Source organism: Aquila chrysaetos, chromosome 5 (assembly GCF_900496995.4).
Source record: "Aquila chrysaetos chrysaetos chromosome 5, bAquChr1.4, whole genome shotgun sequence".
NCBI lineage: Eukaryota > Metazoa > Chordata > Aves > Accipitriformes > Accipitridae > Aquila > Aquila chrysaetos.
This window is the reverse complement of record NC_044008.1, coordinates 37786379-37801864: the sequence shown is the minus strand read 5'-3', so window position 1 is coordinate 37801864 and position 15486 is coordinate 37786379. Positions and strand designations below refer to the sequence as shown.

Sequence of the window (15486 nt, the reverse complement as noted above, 5' to 3'; positions counted from 1 at the left end):
TGTATGGTCCTGTTATGCTTATAGGAAGTAGACTGGCACTACCTGGTATTTCAGAAGTGATCCTCAGCTAATGACCTAATGAGTGCTTTTAGAAAAAAAGCAATTCCTCTATTAGATCAGTTCAAGAGATCATCCTATTCAGTCCTCGTCTACAAGAAAAGTAGCATAACTGTTAAAGAACATGATAACCTGCCCTTTGGGTAGTTCCTTCCTTCCCTGGGATGGAATGGCCACTAAATGCCTTCAGGATCTCTCCTGCCTGTATGAGAAGCTATTTCAAAAAACTAGAGAAAGAGGACCAAACCAGCATTCTTGAGTCTTGCAGTTTCCCTATATGTCCCTCTATGTGTTCTACTACACTGCATGCATCCTTTCCATAAGGGGCCATCCAGGCCTGATTAGGTTGCCTGCATATCAGGAGGCTCTTCAGACCCTGCTGTCCTGGGATAAAAGCAAGAAAATTCTGAAGGTTGCAAAGCTTCAAACGCTTCTATGGTTGGAAAGGCCAGAAAACAGCATGAGACTGGCACACGGCATAGAAAATTTCAGCTTGTCAGTTTGACAGCTACAAGCAACAGCAAACAGCATCTATAGTGGGAGGTATCAAGCAAGCGTATCTAGTAGACAGCACCACTAGCTCTGCCCTGAAATGCAACGTAGGAAATGACCTGGCAGGTTCTGTAGTAGTTATTATGGAAAATCTCTGTCAAGTGGAAAATAAAGAGAACCTACCAGTTTCTAAAGAGACGACTCCTTCAGTGAAATTATGCTTTAGCCAGTGCCCCAGGTGTGCTGCCACACTGCTGCATTGCAGACTTTTTGTGACCCCCATCTAGGACTTTTCCTAAGTTAGCTCAAGGAGAGGAGACACCTCTGGGATGTTCCTTCAGCTCCAACAGCAACCAGACCTGCACAGGAGGCAGCGTAACCCTGAGAAAGCAAATGACGAGCTGCTGCTTTGCAAGGAGGAGGCATTTTCAGCTCTGTTGAGGCCACTTCACTAAAACCATACAGCATCCAGCGGTCTTATCCACACAACACTTACCACTCTATAAGCTATGTTCATTACCTTCACTTTACGCTGACAGCATACGTGCCACCTATTTTTCTGTAACCTACCCAAGTTACAGCACAGCTTGCAAATCACCTTGGTCAGCTGGGCTAATCCAGCTATAAACATGTCACCAACCACCTGAATATCACTGTTTTTTTACCAGAGAAGCTGCACAACTCAATGGCTGGCTAATATGGTGTCATGGTTTAACCCCAGCCAGCAACTAAGCACCACGCAGCCGCTCACTCACTCACTCCCCCCACCCAGTGGGATGGGGGAGAGAGTCGGGAAAAGAAGTAAAACTCGTGGGTTGCAATAAAAACAGTTTAATAGAACAGAAAAGAAGAAACTAGTAATGATAATGGTAACACTAATAAAATGACAATAGTAATAATAAAAGGATTGGAATATACAGGTGATGCACAATGCAATTGCTCACCAGCTGTCAATCGACGCCCAGTTAGTCCCTGAGGGGCGATCCCCCGCCCCCCTCCTCCCCCCCGTTTATATACTAGATGTGACATCCCACGGTATGGAATACCCCTTTGGCCAGTTTGGGTCAGCTGTCCTGGCTGTGTCCCCTCCCAATTTCTTGTGCCCCTCCAGCTTTCTCGCTGGCTGGGCCTGAGAAGCTGAAAAATCCTTGACTTAGCCTAAACACTACTCGGCAATAACTGAAAACATCAGTGTGTTATCAACATTCTTCTCATACTGAACCCAAAACATAGCACTGTACCAGCTACTAGGAAGACAATTAACTCTCTCCCAGCTGAAACCAGGACATATGGCTGGGATGAAAGTTTGTTGTTTCTGTACTCACTAATACTACTACGGTGAGAGATGACCCAGGAGTTGGTGGAGGCACTTCTGTCCCTCTGTTGCACACTCTAGATGGGCAAGGAAGAAAACACACCTTTGCACTACAGAGGATGGAAATATTCATAGGTACCCACCAATAGGCCCCAGTCCTTTTCTATACCAGCACCTTTGTTGAACCTAATAGGAGACAGCTCTTGCCCAGAGCCAGCAGAGATGACTCAATGCCCAGTGAGAGGTTGTATGAACCAAGAAACATCCCATGTTCTGCCCTGCCTCCATGCAGCTTCTTGGATACATGGGAACAGCACATGGAAGTAATGCCCCAATGGTGTCTGAAACACCCCAGTGATATGCAGATGCCTCGGCTATCCAAAGGTGCCAGGAAGATCCTCTTGGCATGAGGACATGCTTTGGTGTCATCTGCCTCCATAGCTGTGTCCCTACCTGGCCTGAGACATGAACCCATTGCTTCTGCTGCCTTCTTATCCCTAACTTGCTGGTTTACTTCTGTGACCAATTCTTCAGGTGGAGAAAGACCTGCCTTATGCTCATCTCTCTCTTTTGTTTCTGAGAGTGGCTGATCCAGGACAAATCTACCCTTTCCTTGCTTTGGTCACAAAAAAGCCAACTGAGAACAAACCTTAAGGAATCTGCTGCCAACAGAAGGGTGCCAGACTCGGGTATATATGCCAGTGCACATATAACACGCTTCTTGACTGCGTGCTGGGCCAGTGATTTTCCAGTAACTAAATAAAACAGACAGAAATGGCATTTCCCTGATTTTCACTGCCTTGTTTTCTCACTCCTTTTGGGCGCACTTGCCTTGTTTTGTCAGGAACTGCCAAACGTCAACAAACAAGCTGAGAACTGCATCCCAAATGAACTCTGTAGCAGAAGAGCACCTCAGGCTTTTGACCAAGGTCCTCCCCTTCAACACCTCTGCATTAGCAGAGAGGAAAAAAAGGGCATCAATCTAAAAATAAAATTATTGAACATTTAGGTGTTGCTATTTTCATCAGAGATTAATGAATGTTTTAAAGCTTTGGTTTGCTTGGTTCTTCTCAAAGAAAACAAAGAAGACTTGGGCGAAGGGAAAGCAGCTGTATTACCTACATAAGAGCTTCTAAATGCTGAGCAGCTCTTTGTAGCCTCTGGGCACAGACTGGCCCAGAAGCAGTGGGAAGCAGAGGGTTGTGGTTATGAATGTATAAGTGAAGGTATGGAGGCAGAGGGGGAATGTACATTGGAGCTGATTTCTTGGTCCCACTTTGCCTGCAGTTGAGCACCAATGAAGGAGTCCCAGCCTTTAATGGGTCTTGTAGTCCTTCTGGGAGAATCAAACTAAGTAATGGACTGGCTTTCTTACTAAAGGTAGTATGAAGACTAGACACGGGGGAGTCCACCCGTACTGCCCAGCTATAGGATCTGTCCAGGCTATGACCCTGCAAAGAAATGCAATGGGATAGCATCAAATTTCCAGGTTTTTAAGTTTGGAGATATCACCTGCTACTTCAGAAAATGTATGAAAAGGCATGGAAATCTACTCAAAATTGATGGGGATGGAGGGATAACCTGAAATGACACAGTGAGATGGATGGGATACACGTTGTCAGGTGAGAAAGGGAAGTGGTAAGAAGAATGTCTGCTTGCTGTGGGGTCAGCGCCGTGCCAGAGGGCAAGCCAGAGAGATGTGTCAGCAAGAGGTGAGGTCAGGTCACACAGAGGTAGGGGAAAAGCAGCATTGTCCAGGAGCCAGGATGGATGGAAGGAGCAGCAATGAAGAAACGAATTAAGCGTCAAGTGGGCAGAGGCTGTTGGGACTACTTAGCCATGGACATGCCATGAGCAGAGTGTGAAATGTTGGTGCATTGCACAGAGATGGGTGCTCCTTCCTTCCTACCCTTCAGGCTGGCCACAGGGAGCTTATGGAGACCAAGGACTATGGCTGCAGATCGGAAGGATGTGGTCAAGAGAAGCAAGGGAAGCACAGTAATCTTGGATGAGTCATCTGTCCTTGATGCTGGGAGATGGCAACACAGCTTCAAGGGAAAATTTACTAGCACTAAACAGTTATACCACCACAGGAGAGTTTGGATTTCACGTGTAAGGTAGAGGGATGAAGGCAGACACAGCTTCACCCCCTCCTACAATGAACTCAGCTGGTGGCAGGGCAGCAGGCTGTTGTGGCCAGAGGCCCAGGACGCAATCAAATTCCACCATTGCAATTCAGATTTGCAAGTGCTTGCGTTCTCAGTTTTAATACACCGTTGACTGAGGTGTATGGAAACGTGGTGGTAGCCCTGAGCTTGGCTGCAGGGTCTCCTTGAAGGAGCAGGCGAGCTGGCGACAGGGACCAGATCTGTGGTTGGCACCGGGACAGGCCGCCTAAGCCTGACGCAGCCACCCGAGAGCCACACTTTACAAAGGAGATGGATAATTCACAACGAATCCTGACATTATTTTATCTACACATTTCACCTGACATTATTTCTTCCTATCTAGTGTCATTTGATCCACCTTCTAAATCCAAATGTCAGTATGCAGTTGCCTAAAAAAAGAAACAATCCTCACACATAAGACCCTAGAAGCTAGAGTTCAAAGCATAAAAACCCAGTAAGTCAATAATAAGTCACACTCTGGCAATTAGAGGGAAAAATGAACACAGGTAACTCAGAGCCACATGAAGCTTTATGCATTCAAAAAACACCAATAGTGTTTTATTCAGAAAAAATAAACAGCCTCACTTTGAATGACATTAACATTCACATGGGATGAAATCTGCCATGATTATGTGAGCCAGAAACACATTTTGCCCCAACAGTACAGGAGGGTGTGTACAATCCTCATAGAGGCAACGAGACTCCCAGCTCCTCCCAAGTGCCTGCATAGTCATTCCCACTGACCTGTCTTAAGTTTCTGCTGGTGTTGAGTTAATCTTTGGTTCTCCCTTCAATTAGTTTATTATTTTCTGGTTTAGCTTCTCTATCAGTCCACCTTATTTAAACTACATCCTGTAAAATTTTTTTTTTTTTTTTTTGAGCTTTACATTTTTTCCCAGGAGACTTTCTAGACTTCAGCCAGATGGGGCCTCTCTTCTTTCCCTTGGCTCTACGCACTGTGAGGAGAATAAAAGCCTCCTCTGTTCCCTTTGGACAGGTTTCCAGCACTTGTAGGATGGTTTATCTGAAAGGAACATTTCACGTTTTTCCATGCTGCAACAAACACCATAGACAAGTATCTTCACTGCTGAAGGAGAACCAAAACTTAGAAAATGTTCTCTCCATCCCTTTTTTAGACCAAGACAGAAGACAGAGCTTGGGCACTCTCCCCACCCCAGCATCCTTGACCTCTCAAGAAGTCTTTGAACTCCAAGTTCTTTCTTTCACAGGACCACAACAGCCAGAAGGGACCTCTGGTGGTCTCAGGTCCAGCACCCTGCCAGCTTGGATCAGTTCATCAGCACCTACTCCAGTCCACAGTGAACTGTCCTCTAAGGATGGAGATCCCACAATTCATTGGGGTCATTGGCCCCTGTTAAAACTATTTGATCACCCTCCCAGGCCCTTGCTGAGCAATCACCTGGAGCTATGCTGAAACCTTTATCGAACAAATACTAGAGAAGCAGGCAGGGAGGGGACTGCGCCCACTCAGGTTGTCCTTTGGGCCCTGCTCACCTGTGGCTCTCTCTGGGCAGCTGGTTCTCCAGGAAAGGTAGTGCTTGAGATTGCCCACAGTGAATGCACAGACAGGCACCTAATAAAAAAAATTTGCACTAATAATAACTTTTTTGAGGTTCCTCCTCCTCCATCTTGGTCTTTTCCATCTCTCACATGTAGGAAATTCTGCATCTGAGAGGAACTCAAGACTGCACAGGACTTCACACCCTTTAATGCCCCTGTGTACCATGCTAGAAGGGGCACATGTAAGTGTACCTGCCCAGTGGCAACTACTGATAGAAAACCAGCCTCCATTGTAAACACACACTTGACGGAACATCCGACCTTCCTTTTCCTGGCAAGCAATAGTCTTGCCCCAGGTATAAATACATTCTTTAGAAATACATAAATGCATAACTTAAAACCTGCTTTGACACAGGCAGAACTGGCAAGGAAAGAAAACCACGCTGTGACCCCAGGGGAGAGCTTATACATTCACACAGTTTCATTTGACTCCCTTGGTCAAGCCTTGTGTCCCTTGCACAAGTGCGGTGAGAGTCAGCAGTTGTAGTTGGGTTTTGAGGCTGTGTCACTGCTGTAGCACGGGTCTGTAGTGTTTATGGGTTTCTCATCGCATTTAATGCCGTAATGTTTGCTTTCAGGCAAAGCCTAATTCTCAGAAAACTTCAGCCGGTGCCCTTGACTTCAAGCGACTTTGGGTTTTGCCTGGCAATGTTATGACTTGTTGGGTGGCCCTGTCCTCCACCAGACACGATGACTCCTTGCTGATCCCTACCGCTCCCACGGGACAGGGGTTATTTCCAGCGGGCTTCAGGCCCCGTGCGCCACAGGGTGCAGATGGGAGAAGTCTTTCCAAAAAAGCAGCCTTTGGCCTCATTTGGACAGTGTGATCGCCGAGGCTGGAAAGCAGCTGATGGATTCTGATGTATTTAGCACTCAAATAACTGTTGCCTCTATTAAAAATAGCAGTTCCCAAGGCTCAGCATGCCAGCCCATGGGCTCAGGGGTAGTCCTGCCCTGGGCCAGCCCGGAGCAGTGCCGAGCACAGCTCGCTCAGGTCGCTCTCATCGTTCTGCTCCGGCTCACTACTGGAGTTGGAGGGGTTGTTGCTGGGCAAGCTGTGGCCAGAGCCTGTCCTCAGAGATGCCTGCCCCTTCGGGTCCGTGCTCAGCACCAATGCATCCTGGAGGCACATGCTGCCTGAACAGGCAGGAGTTCTCTGGTAGTTTGGCTGGGAGTAATTCCTCTGGCTGAAAAACTGCCCTAGCAGAGATTTCTGGAGGGTTGTTTGCAGGCTTTCACAAGTCCTCTGCTTTGTGCTCAGCCGGGTGTAATGCAAATCCAACTGCAGGACCACATCCGTCTGGAAGGGGAGAGCAAAGGATGCAAAGTGAATTGGAGTCAAAGACTTGAAGCAGAGCTTTTTTGCTGTTGCCACCGTCAACAAACACAACAGACTTGGCTGGCTGTTCTGCAGGCTCACAGCCCCATGCTGTGGCGTGATGGAGCAATGCTACTGCCAGAGAAAATGAGCTGTTACATACTTTCATGACGTTTGTGGGCTTCAGCCATGGTTTCTGGATTTCAGGACTTCTCCTGAAATCAGACCACCTCACTTGAGATCTCATCAGCCCGGTCAGGGCACTGTGACTGAGAGCATCACGTCCAGGATGCTGGCACAGGGGAGCAGGAGGGGAGAGGAACTGCACCCAAGCAAGCTGCACCCATGCGAGGAAAGGCACGACATCCATCCTGGCCATGGCAGAGGACTGCTGCACACGCAAGAGGAAAGCATGTGAGGGAAGGGATATGAACCACTTAAATAAAACACACATCACACAGTAAAAGCCAATAGTTTTAAACAGCAGCGCTCCACAGGGATCCATTTTACAGCCTAGCACTATTTTAGATTTTTAAAAAGATGGTGAAGAAATCAGAAAACAACCATATTCATGGCAGCCAAATCCCTGAACGTGAACCCCTAGCATGGGGCTGTGCCTGAGACGCCTGGCTGTACAAAGTAGGGAGATGTATAACGGAGCAAGAAGATTTTGGCAGGCAATGCAGGGTCCAGGTCTCATGTCTACACTTAAAAGTGATGCTGAACGCTTGGGAAGGGTTCAGAAAAGAGCTCCAGGAACAATCAAGGACTGAAAGAGCTGCCATATGCTGAGACACGTCACGCACTTAGCAAACGGAGCTTGTTGTAGGCAGATCCAGGCAGCAGCTCGAGAGCAACGTTCCGTGTGAGCCTGCATGGAGCAGAGCAGATAAGCAGCTGGCAAGATCCACTGGCTGGGTGTTAGAGGGGAAAAAAAAAAAAAAATCAAATGAGAAACAAGGTGCACACTGCTATTTGGAGAGGCAGAATCTGCTGGAAGACACAAGCCAGGGGACAAGCAATTCTGCCTCTCTCGTGGTCTTTGAATAGTTCGAGGGTCTTTTGAAGTGGGCCAAAGAGGCATAGCTTGGATCAGGCTTGGTAGTGTCACCCTGATGGCAGGGGATAAACCCTCCCACTGCTTGAGATCCTGGGCAGCCTGTGAGCCCATCTCTCAGGCAAGCACACAGCCTAGTGAGACATCCTTCATCTGAAATATTTGGGCTAGTCTGACCTCCCCTAGGCTGATACAGGCAAAGAACAGCCTCCCTGGCCAGGCAGCACAGAAAAACAGAGCAAACCAAGAGAAAGACGATAGCTTTTGTGCCTTGAAGATCAACAAGCTCCTCTAACATTGATCTGGATGTTACACTGACACAGGCATGCCAGGCATAGTCTGGATGGAGTCACGAGACACACAGTCAGAGGGGCACATCCAGCTCGAGCCAGTGGGGATGGGGAGTACCAGTTACGTGAGGGTGCAGGAAAACCATGGAGATTTGCAGCTGGCAGCTCTCTACCTGAATTTTCTGTAGTCCACAGAGCTGGAAGATGCAGTCCAGCTCCTCCCGCTTGTACACAGAGGCAAGCAGAGACTCCACTTGGTCCAGGCGGCTCTCTTTCAGGGTGGCCACATTGTCCATGTCCTGGGTCAGGAAAACAAGACAAAATGCAAGGAAATTTCAGCATCAGCCTGGGCATGGAGGCACAACTGCCCACCAAACATGCTGCTTCTCTGCACACAGCAGTGCCCAGGGCTGGCCTGTGCCCTTCACACTTTGGCTGGTGGAAATGTTGCATACCCCAAGCGAAGTACTACAGAGTGCAAGCAACAGAAATACAGAGATTTTACATGCTAGCCTTGTGCATATCAATGAGAAGACCTAGCTAAACATCCCCTGAGTGCATCTACCAGGAAGACTGTGGTATAATGGGACTTGCAGCAGAGCAGATAGCAGCAACAGCCGGTATCATGACCACCTGTAGTGTAAGCAGTGTGTCAAGGAGGGAGCAAGTTTTTCGAGGGCATAGCTGGAAGAAGCTCTGAGTTGCGCCAGGTGCCGAGTTAGCCCCCCACCATCGACAGAACTGTCAACTCGTGCTGAATCACCCACATTTATCCAAAACAGCCCTGTCTCTTAAGAGATCCTCTTCAGTAATGATTGTATCTTGGAGCCACTAACAGCACAAGAAGGGACAAGGGAATAAGGGCCTTATGAAATAGCATCTCGCTTTGGATTTTGGCCTCTAGGATGGGTGACAGCCCGCATTCCACCAGTCCCCTCCATGAGAAGGCACTTCCCTCTGCCAGCTGGCTCTGGCAACTACCACAGTGTGATCCTGCTGGCCTGGCTTGGCCAACACTAGGATGTCCTGGCCTGGCTTTGGCTGTGGGAGCTGAGCAGCCCAGGCAGGCTTACTGCAGCCACAGATTAAGCCGGTGGTATGTGAGGAGGGTTTGATCCTTGCAAAACTTTCTCGCCATTGGCAAGAGAAGTTGCACTGGGCATGCTGATGAAGGAGGCTGTTAAGACACTGCAGGGAGGCAGAGGTTAGAGAAGCCCTGGGAGCTCTTGCTAGCCTTTACAGACCTTTCCCAAACTGCTGCCTGCAAACGGCCAAAGCAATTTGTTTCTGGCCAGGAGAATATTGGGAGTAGAAGCTAAAATGTTGGATCCCAAATACTGGCTGGGATCTGCAGGCATCAGGGTCACCCCTGCTTGCAAGGTTGGCAGAACAGGAGTAAACACCATTGCTGATCCAGCAGGTCCACTGGAGGTAGGCTGAAGAAATACCGTTTATCTCTGTACAAAGCAAAGGCAAACCCTAACTCCACACTCGGCAACTCATTACTGGAGGGAGCTTAGGGCAGTCAATGGAGCTGGCAGAAAGGGAGGTGGGTGTGCCAACAAGGGAAGGACACAGTTCAAATGGGGATGGAGCAGCTCTCCTGCTCAGGGAGCCTTGTCGTGGTTCCTTCCACCAGCCTGAACTGTGCCTGAAACAGGAGACAGGCTGCAATGCAGAGCACCTTCTGCAAATGAACACTGCCCTCTCCTGCTCTCTCCTTCCCTGCCTCTTTGCATCAGGTACCCGTCACTCCTACGCTAAGCCCAGTAGCCAGGTTAAACTAAACCTGGAGACCAAAGAGAGAGGCACAACACAGATCAGCCTGGATGCCGCTAATGCAGGGCTTCAGCAGGAGGACTGCAAAAAGGAGCAGAGTGGCCTTACTGCATCCAGCCAGGTCCATCCTCCAGCACATGCTTAAGGAGGGACAGGGTGTGCGTGCTGCCAGCCCTGCCCAGGGTGAGCCTACCCTGCCAGCCTCCTGCGATGGGAAAATCAGCGACTTTTCGAGTCAAAGGTGGTGTCTGTGCTTTCAATAGCCTTTGTGGACTCTTAGGAAGGTGTCAAAGTTATTTTTGAGCCCTGCTAGACTTGTAATATCCATGACATCCTAGTCACTAGGAGGAAAACAGTCCATGGCCAGAAGTCCTCCTCATAGTCACCACACCACTAGTCCCCTCTTCCCCATATCTGATGATGCCATAGTGCTCTCCTCCAACCTTCTCTGTAGCTGCCTCATTGCTGTTTCCACACATGTCTTTTGACTTTTGCAGTCCTGCCTTCCCCTGGTGCATCCCCCCTCCTGCGACCTCTCCAAGAGTGGCTCCTCTGGGGATCCATCCAGCCTGTCAGAGCTGGGGCTGGGCCACATTCCCTTTTGTCTCCTTGCAGGCATGGATGTGCTCTGGATCGGATGACCTCTAAGTGCCTGCTTTTACAATTGTGTTAGCAGCCTTTGCAGACACTGTGAATCTTCAGTGATTAACATCACAATTGGGTTTACGTTAGCAGGGCAGGGATGCTCAGATCTGTGCTAATGCCCTGGACTCTTCTCCCAAACTTCTGTTTATTGCTCTGCAATTTTGAGCCCCTTGGGGTTGGGCAGCCCTTTTTTTTCAGCCTAAGAAATACCCAGTGTACTACAGGCGTGACTAGCACAAATATAACAATACCCCATCCCAAGTTAAACCACAGCTCAGGAAAAGCCAAGAAGCATCAGGAAGTTTGGATGGGGTGAACCACACAGCCTCCCCGAGTGGGATAAAGCCAGTCCTAAGCATTTAACATCCAAAATAGATGTGCCGTTTCTCTCTGGCACAGACCTGGGGCCATCCCGAAGTGAAGGAGCAAATGCTCAGCACTGTGGGGAAATGCCCAAAGTCCCTCCAGCATCCATGCAGGGACGATCTCCCAGCAGCGCAAGAGATTAACTGATTAAATGACTGCATCATTAAATGATTTGGGATTTGACAGCCAGCCATGTACTGCTGACTTTCTTCTGCATGCAAGGTTGAGCCTCCGTCCTGTTCCTGAGGCTAGGACCCTCACCACCGGGATATGGACCCTAAAGGAGAAGGGACCAAAGGCATCATGTGGCCCAAACAACACAGATTTGGTGACACACGTCACGCCTGACAGATGGATGTCCACAAAGAATCATAGAATTGCTTAGGTTGGAAAAGATCTTTAAGATCATCGAGTCCAACCGTCAATCCAACACCACCATGCCCACTAAACCATGTCCTGAAGTGCCATGTCTACGCGTTTTTTTGAATACATCCAGGGATGGTGACTCCACTACTTCCCTGGGCAGCCTGTTCCAATGCCTGACAACCCTGTCAGTACAGAAATTTTTTCTAATATCCAATCTAAACCTCCCCTGGAGCAACTTGAGGCCATTTCTTCTCGTCCTATCACTAGTTACCTGATAGAAGAGACCAGTACCCACCTCACTACAACCTCCTTTCAGGTAGTTGTAGAGAGTGATACGTGCTCTAAGGGGTCCACATGGGTGGTGATTCTGCAACACCCTTAGGCAAAACCCCTCCCAGACATTCACTCTTTTTACCATTAAAATGTCGCGTCCACTCTGGATCTTCCTTACTACAATTCAAACCATGACTTCCTTCCAAGTTGGCAAAAACTTTATATATTTGAAGGCCCCCTATCCACCAATTTTTGCTTTTCCTGCCTAAACCACAATTCTCTTGCTCCTTCCTTTTATTACTTCAGTTGCACTTTAGTTGGCACACTTTTTTCCATGAAGCATGGACCCAAAACTGCACCCAGTGCTCCAGCCTCAGCAACAGGAAGGAGAGCCAGAGACGATCTCACACAAATCTCAGAGCTCTTGTTTACAACCTTGGCACAGTTTTCTGCCCTGCTTTTGTTGCACCAGCTGTTGTGGACTTTGACCAGAACCAGTATCCCACTTGTTTCCCATCCCATGCTTACGCTACTGCTTATTCCTGCCCACATGCAGGAATTTGCATCTGCTGAGTAACAGCCTTGGCCTCAGATTGCATCTCCATTTTATCCAAATTCTTCTAAAATCTAACCCTGCCTTTTACCACCTTGCAGACATGCCCAGTGCTATGGCATCTGTGTATTTAATAAGCACATACTGTGGCACATCACCAAGGTCATTAGTGAAAATAAAAAACAATCCCACAGCCCTGGTTTTCCAAAAGAAACAACATATTCAATCACCCTCAGAGAAGGAAAGTTTTCACTTAGTTTTAAATGGAATTTCCTGTGTTTCAGTTTGTGCCCATTGCCTCTGGTCCTGGCACTGAGCACCACCGTGCCTGGCTCCATCCTCTTTGCATCCTCCCTACAAGGTACTTAGATACATTGATGAGATCTTCCTGAGCCTTCTCTTCTCCAGGATGAACAGTCCCAGCTCTCAGTCTTTCCTCATAGGAGAGATGCTTCAGCCCCTTTGTCATTTTCGTGGCCCTTTGCTGGACTCTCTCCAGTATGTCCATGTCTCTCTCGTACTGAGGAGCCCAGAACTGGACACGGCTCTCAAGATGTGGCCTCACCAGTGCTGAGTAGAGGGGAAGGATCACCTCTCTCAACTTGCTGGCATCGCTCCCCCTAATGTAGTCCAGGATGCCATCTGCCTTCTTCACTGTGCAGGCACATCGCTGGCTCGTGGTCAGCTTGGTGTCTACCAGGACCCCGGGGACCTTTTCTGCCAAGTTGATTTCCAGTCTGTTGACTACCAGCTGTGCCTGTACATGGGGTTATTCCTTCTCAGATGCAGGACTTTGCAATTCCTCTTGCTGAACTTCGTAAGATTCCTGTTGGCCCATTTCTCCAGCCTGTCCATGTCCCTCTGGATGTCAGCACAACCCTCTGGTGCATCAGCCACTCCTCCCAGTTTTGTGTGAACAGCAAGCTTGCTGAGGGTATGCTCTGCCCCATCATCCAGATCATTAATGAAGATGTAAACCAGTATTGGCCCCAGTACTGATGCCTGGGGCTCCCCATTAGTGGCCTCTAGCTGGACTTCATGCCATTGATCACAGCCTTTTGAGCCTGGCAGTTGAGTCAGTTTTCAATCCACTTCACCATTCACTTATCTAGTCTGTTACCTCATCAGCTTGTCTATGAGGATGTTAGAGGATAGAGTGTCAAAAGCCTTGCTAAATCAAGACAAACAATATTCACTGCTCTCCCCTCATCCACCAAGCTAGTCATTTCAATGCAGAAGGCTATCAGGTTATCAGGCATGGCTTCCCCTTTGTAATCTATGCTGACTGCTCCCAGTCATCTTCTTGTCCTTGCTGTGTTTGGAAATGGCTTCATGGATTATTGGCTCCATCACCTTCCCAGGGATCAAGGTGAGGTTGACCAGCCTGTAGCCCCCCAGATCTTCGCTCTTGCCCTTCTGGAAGGCAGGAGTGACACTGGCTTTGTTCCAGGCCTCAGGAAGACCACCATGAGCTGGTGGAGAGTGGCCTTGCAGTCTCATTGCCAGCTCCCTCAGCAGTCAGGGATGCAACCTGTCAGGTCCCATCGATTTGTGAACGTCGAGTTTGTTTAAGTGCTCCCTGACCTGGTCCTCCTCACCCAGTTTAAGTCTTCCTTGCTCCAGACCTTCCTCCTAGTCTCAGGGGTCTGGGAGTCCTGAAGGCTGGTCTGACCAGTAAAGACCGAGGTGAAGAAGGCATCAAGTACCTCAGCCTTTTCTATGCCCTGTGTCACCAGGCACCCTGCCCCATTTAGCAGTGGGCCCGTATTTCCTTTTGCTTTCCCTTTGCTGCTGATATACTTGTAGAAGCCCTTTTTGTTGCCACCAGATTCAGTTCCAGATGGGGTTTGGCTTTGCTAACCCCACGCCTACGTGCTTGAACCATGTCTCTATAGCCCTCCTACATCACCTGCCCCTGCTTCCACCTCTTGCAAACCTCCTTTTCATGTGTGAGCTCAGTTAGGAGCCCCCTGCGTGTCCATGAAGGGCTCCTTCCACCTTTGCTTGACTCCCTGTTCATCAGGATCCTTGAAAATCCACCAGCTCTCCTGGACCGCTCACCTCTCCATGGCCATGCCCACAGGAACACCACTCTCCAGCCTAGTGACCTTCAAGACATTCACCTGGGCAAGAAGCGATCTAATCTTGAGGGATCAACTGAAGCCCCGACACGTGAGATTCAAAGCCCCTCGGCTGACAGCAACTCCTTACCCACAAGTATCTGCACTCTGCTAAATTCCCAGCCTCGACAGCCTCCTGTGCCAATGACTTCCACAATCTAATTACAGTGCATGCAGGCAAGTAGTTCCTTCCATTAGTCTCCTTTATCATTTCTGACTGTGTAGAAGTCAGGAAATGGAGAAAAGCATTTTCTAAATTAATTTTTTTAGCCAATTCATAATTATTTATAAATATTTCCCCAGGGTGGAATGCATTTTTAATGAAGATGATGCCCAGGAATAGGCAAGGCCAAAGTTTTGGCTGGCTCAGAGTTTCAGACATTCTAAATAAATTGGGGAAAGGGTGACTGCAGAGCCCATTAGGTCAAACAGCTCCAGATCCAGTGGCTTGAAAACAAGGAGATCCAACATAAAAGTTTAAAAAAAGTAAGCATTTAAACAGTACAGAGCAAAAAAATGGGAATGTCTTAGCTCTCAGCATCATTCTTTTCTACATACGTCCTAGAGCAGACTCTCTCTCTCTGAAGACAGTGCTTGTCAAGCAAAAATGCAAGCCTGTCAAGACACAGGATGGGAGAGAACACTACCACTGGACAACTAAAGAAAATGGATCAATGCTAGAAAATCCCATCATAATTATCTCTGGCAAGCCCTACAGCAAGCCCTACAGCAAGCCCAGGCTCTTTGCTTAAGTCAGTTTGATAAGCAGAATGTGGCAAATGGTGGGAAAACTACCATTTCCTCAACCAAACGGCTCCCTGGGTTCATTCCCCAGGGCTTACAAAATGCACCCCATATCGAGTCTGTTTTTGTTGGACTTCAGCCTCCAGTTCCTGCATCTCAGCAATGCAAGTGTGGCTCAGACGGTCCCCCAGCTCCCCTCAGCATCCCTGAGGAGGGCTGGCACAGTGAGGACACAGCCAGCTTGGCCAGATCCTGAGAGGAGCCAGGTGCCTTCCTGCAGACACCCATGCATATCTCTGTGGTCCCACAGGTGAGAGTGGGTGGCCTCTCTGTGGATGTCTAACGAGGGGGGGGCAGATGAA

At 48.6% G+C, this 15486-nt stretch overlaps 1 protein-coding gene across 3 annotated transcripts in view; it reads right to left on the bottom strand.

Moving 5' to 3' along the window:
* Positions 1–4560: 4560 nt before the first annotated feature.
* The window catches only part of LOC115341754 (mucosa-associated lymphoid tissue lymphoma translocation protein 1-like), a 30259-nt gene continuing 19333 nt past the window's right edge, over positions 4561–15486 (bottom strand). For all 3 annotated transcript variants that reach the window (XM_030015158.2, XM_030015157.2, XM_030015159.2), the window contains 2 exons: positions 8452–8577; positions 4561–6913 (listed from right to left, as the gene is read on the bottom strand). In XM_030015158.2, the coding sequence (XP_029871018.1) occupies positions 6551–6913; positions 8452–8577 (489 nt within the window). In that variant the 3' untranslated portion in view covers positions 4561–6550. The remainder of the gene's footprint in view (positions 6914–8451; positions 8578–15486) is intronic.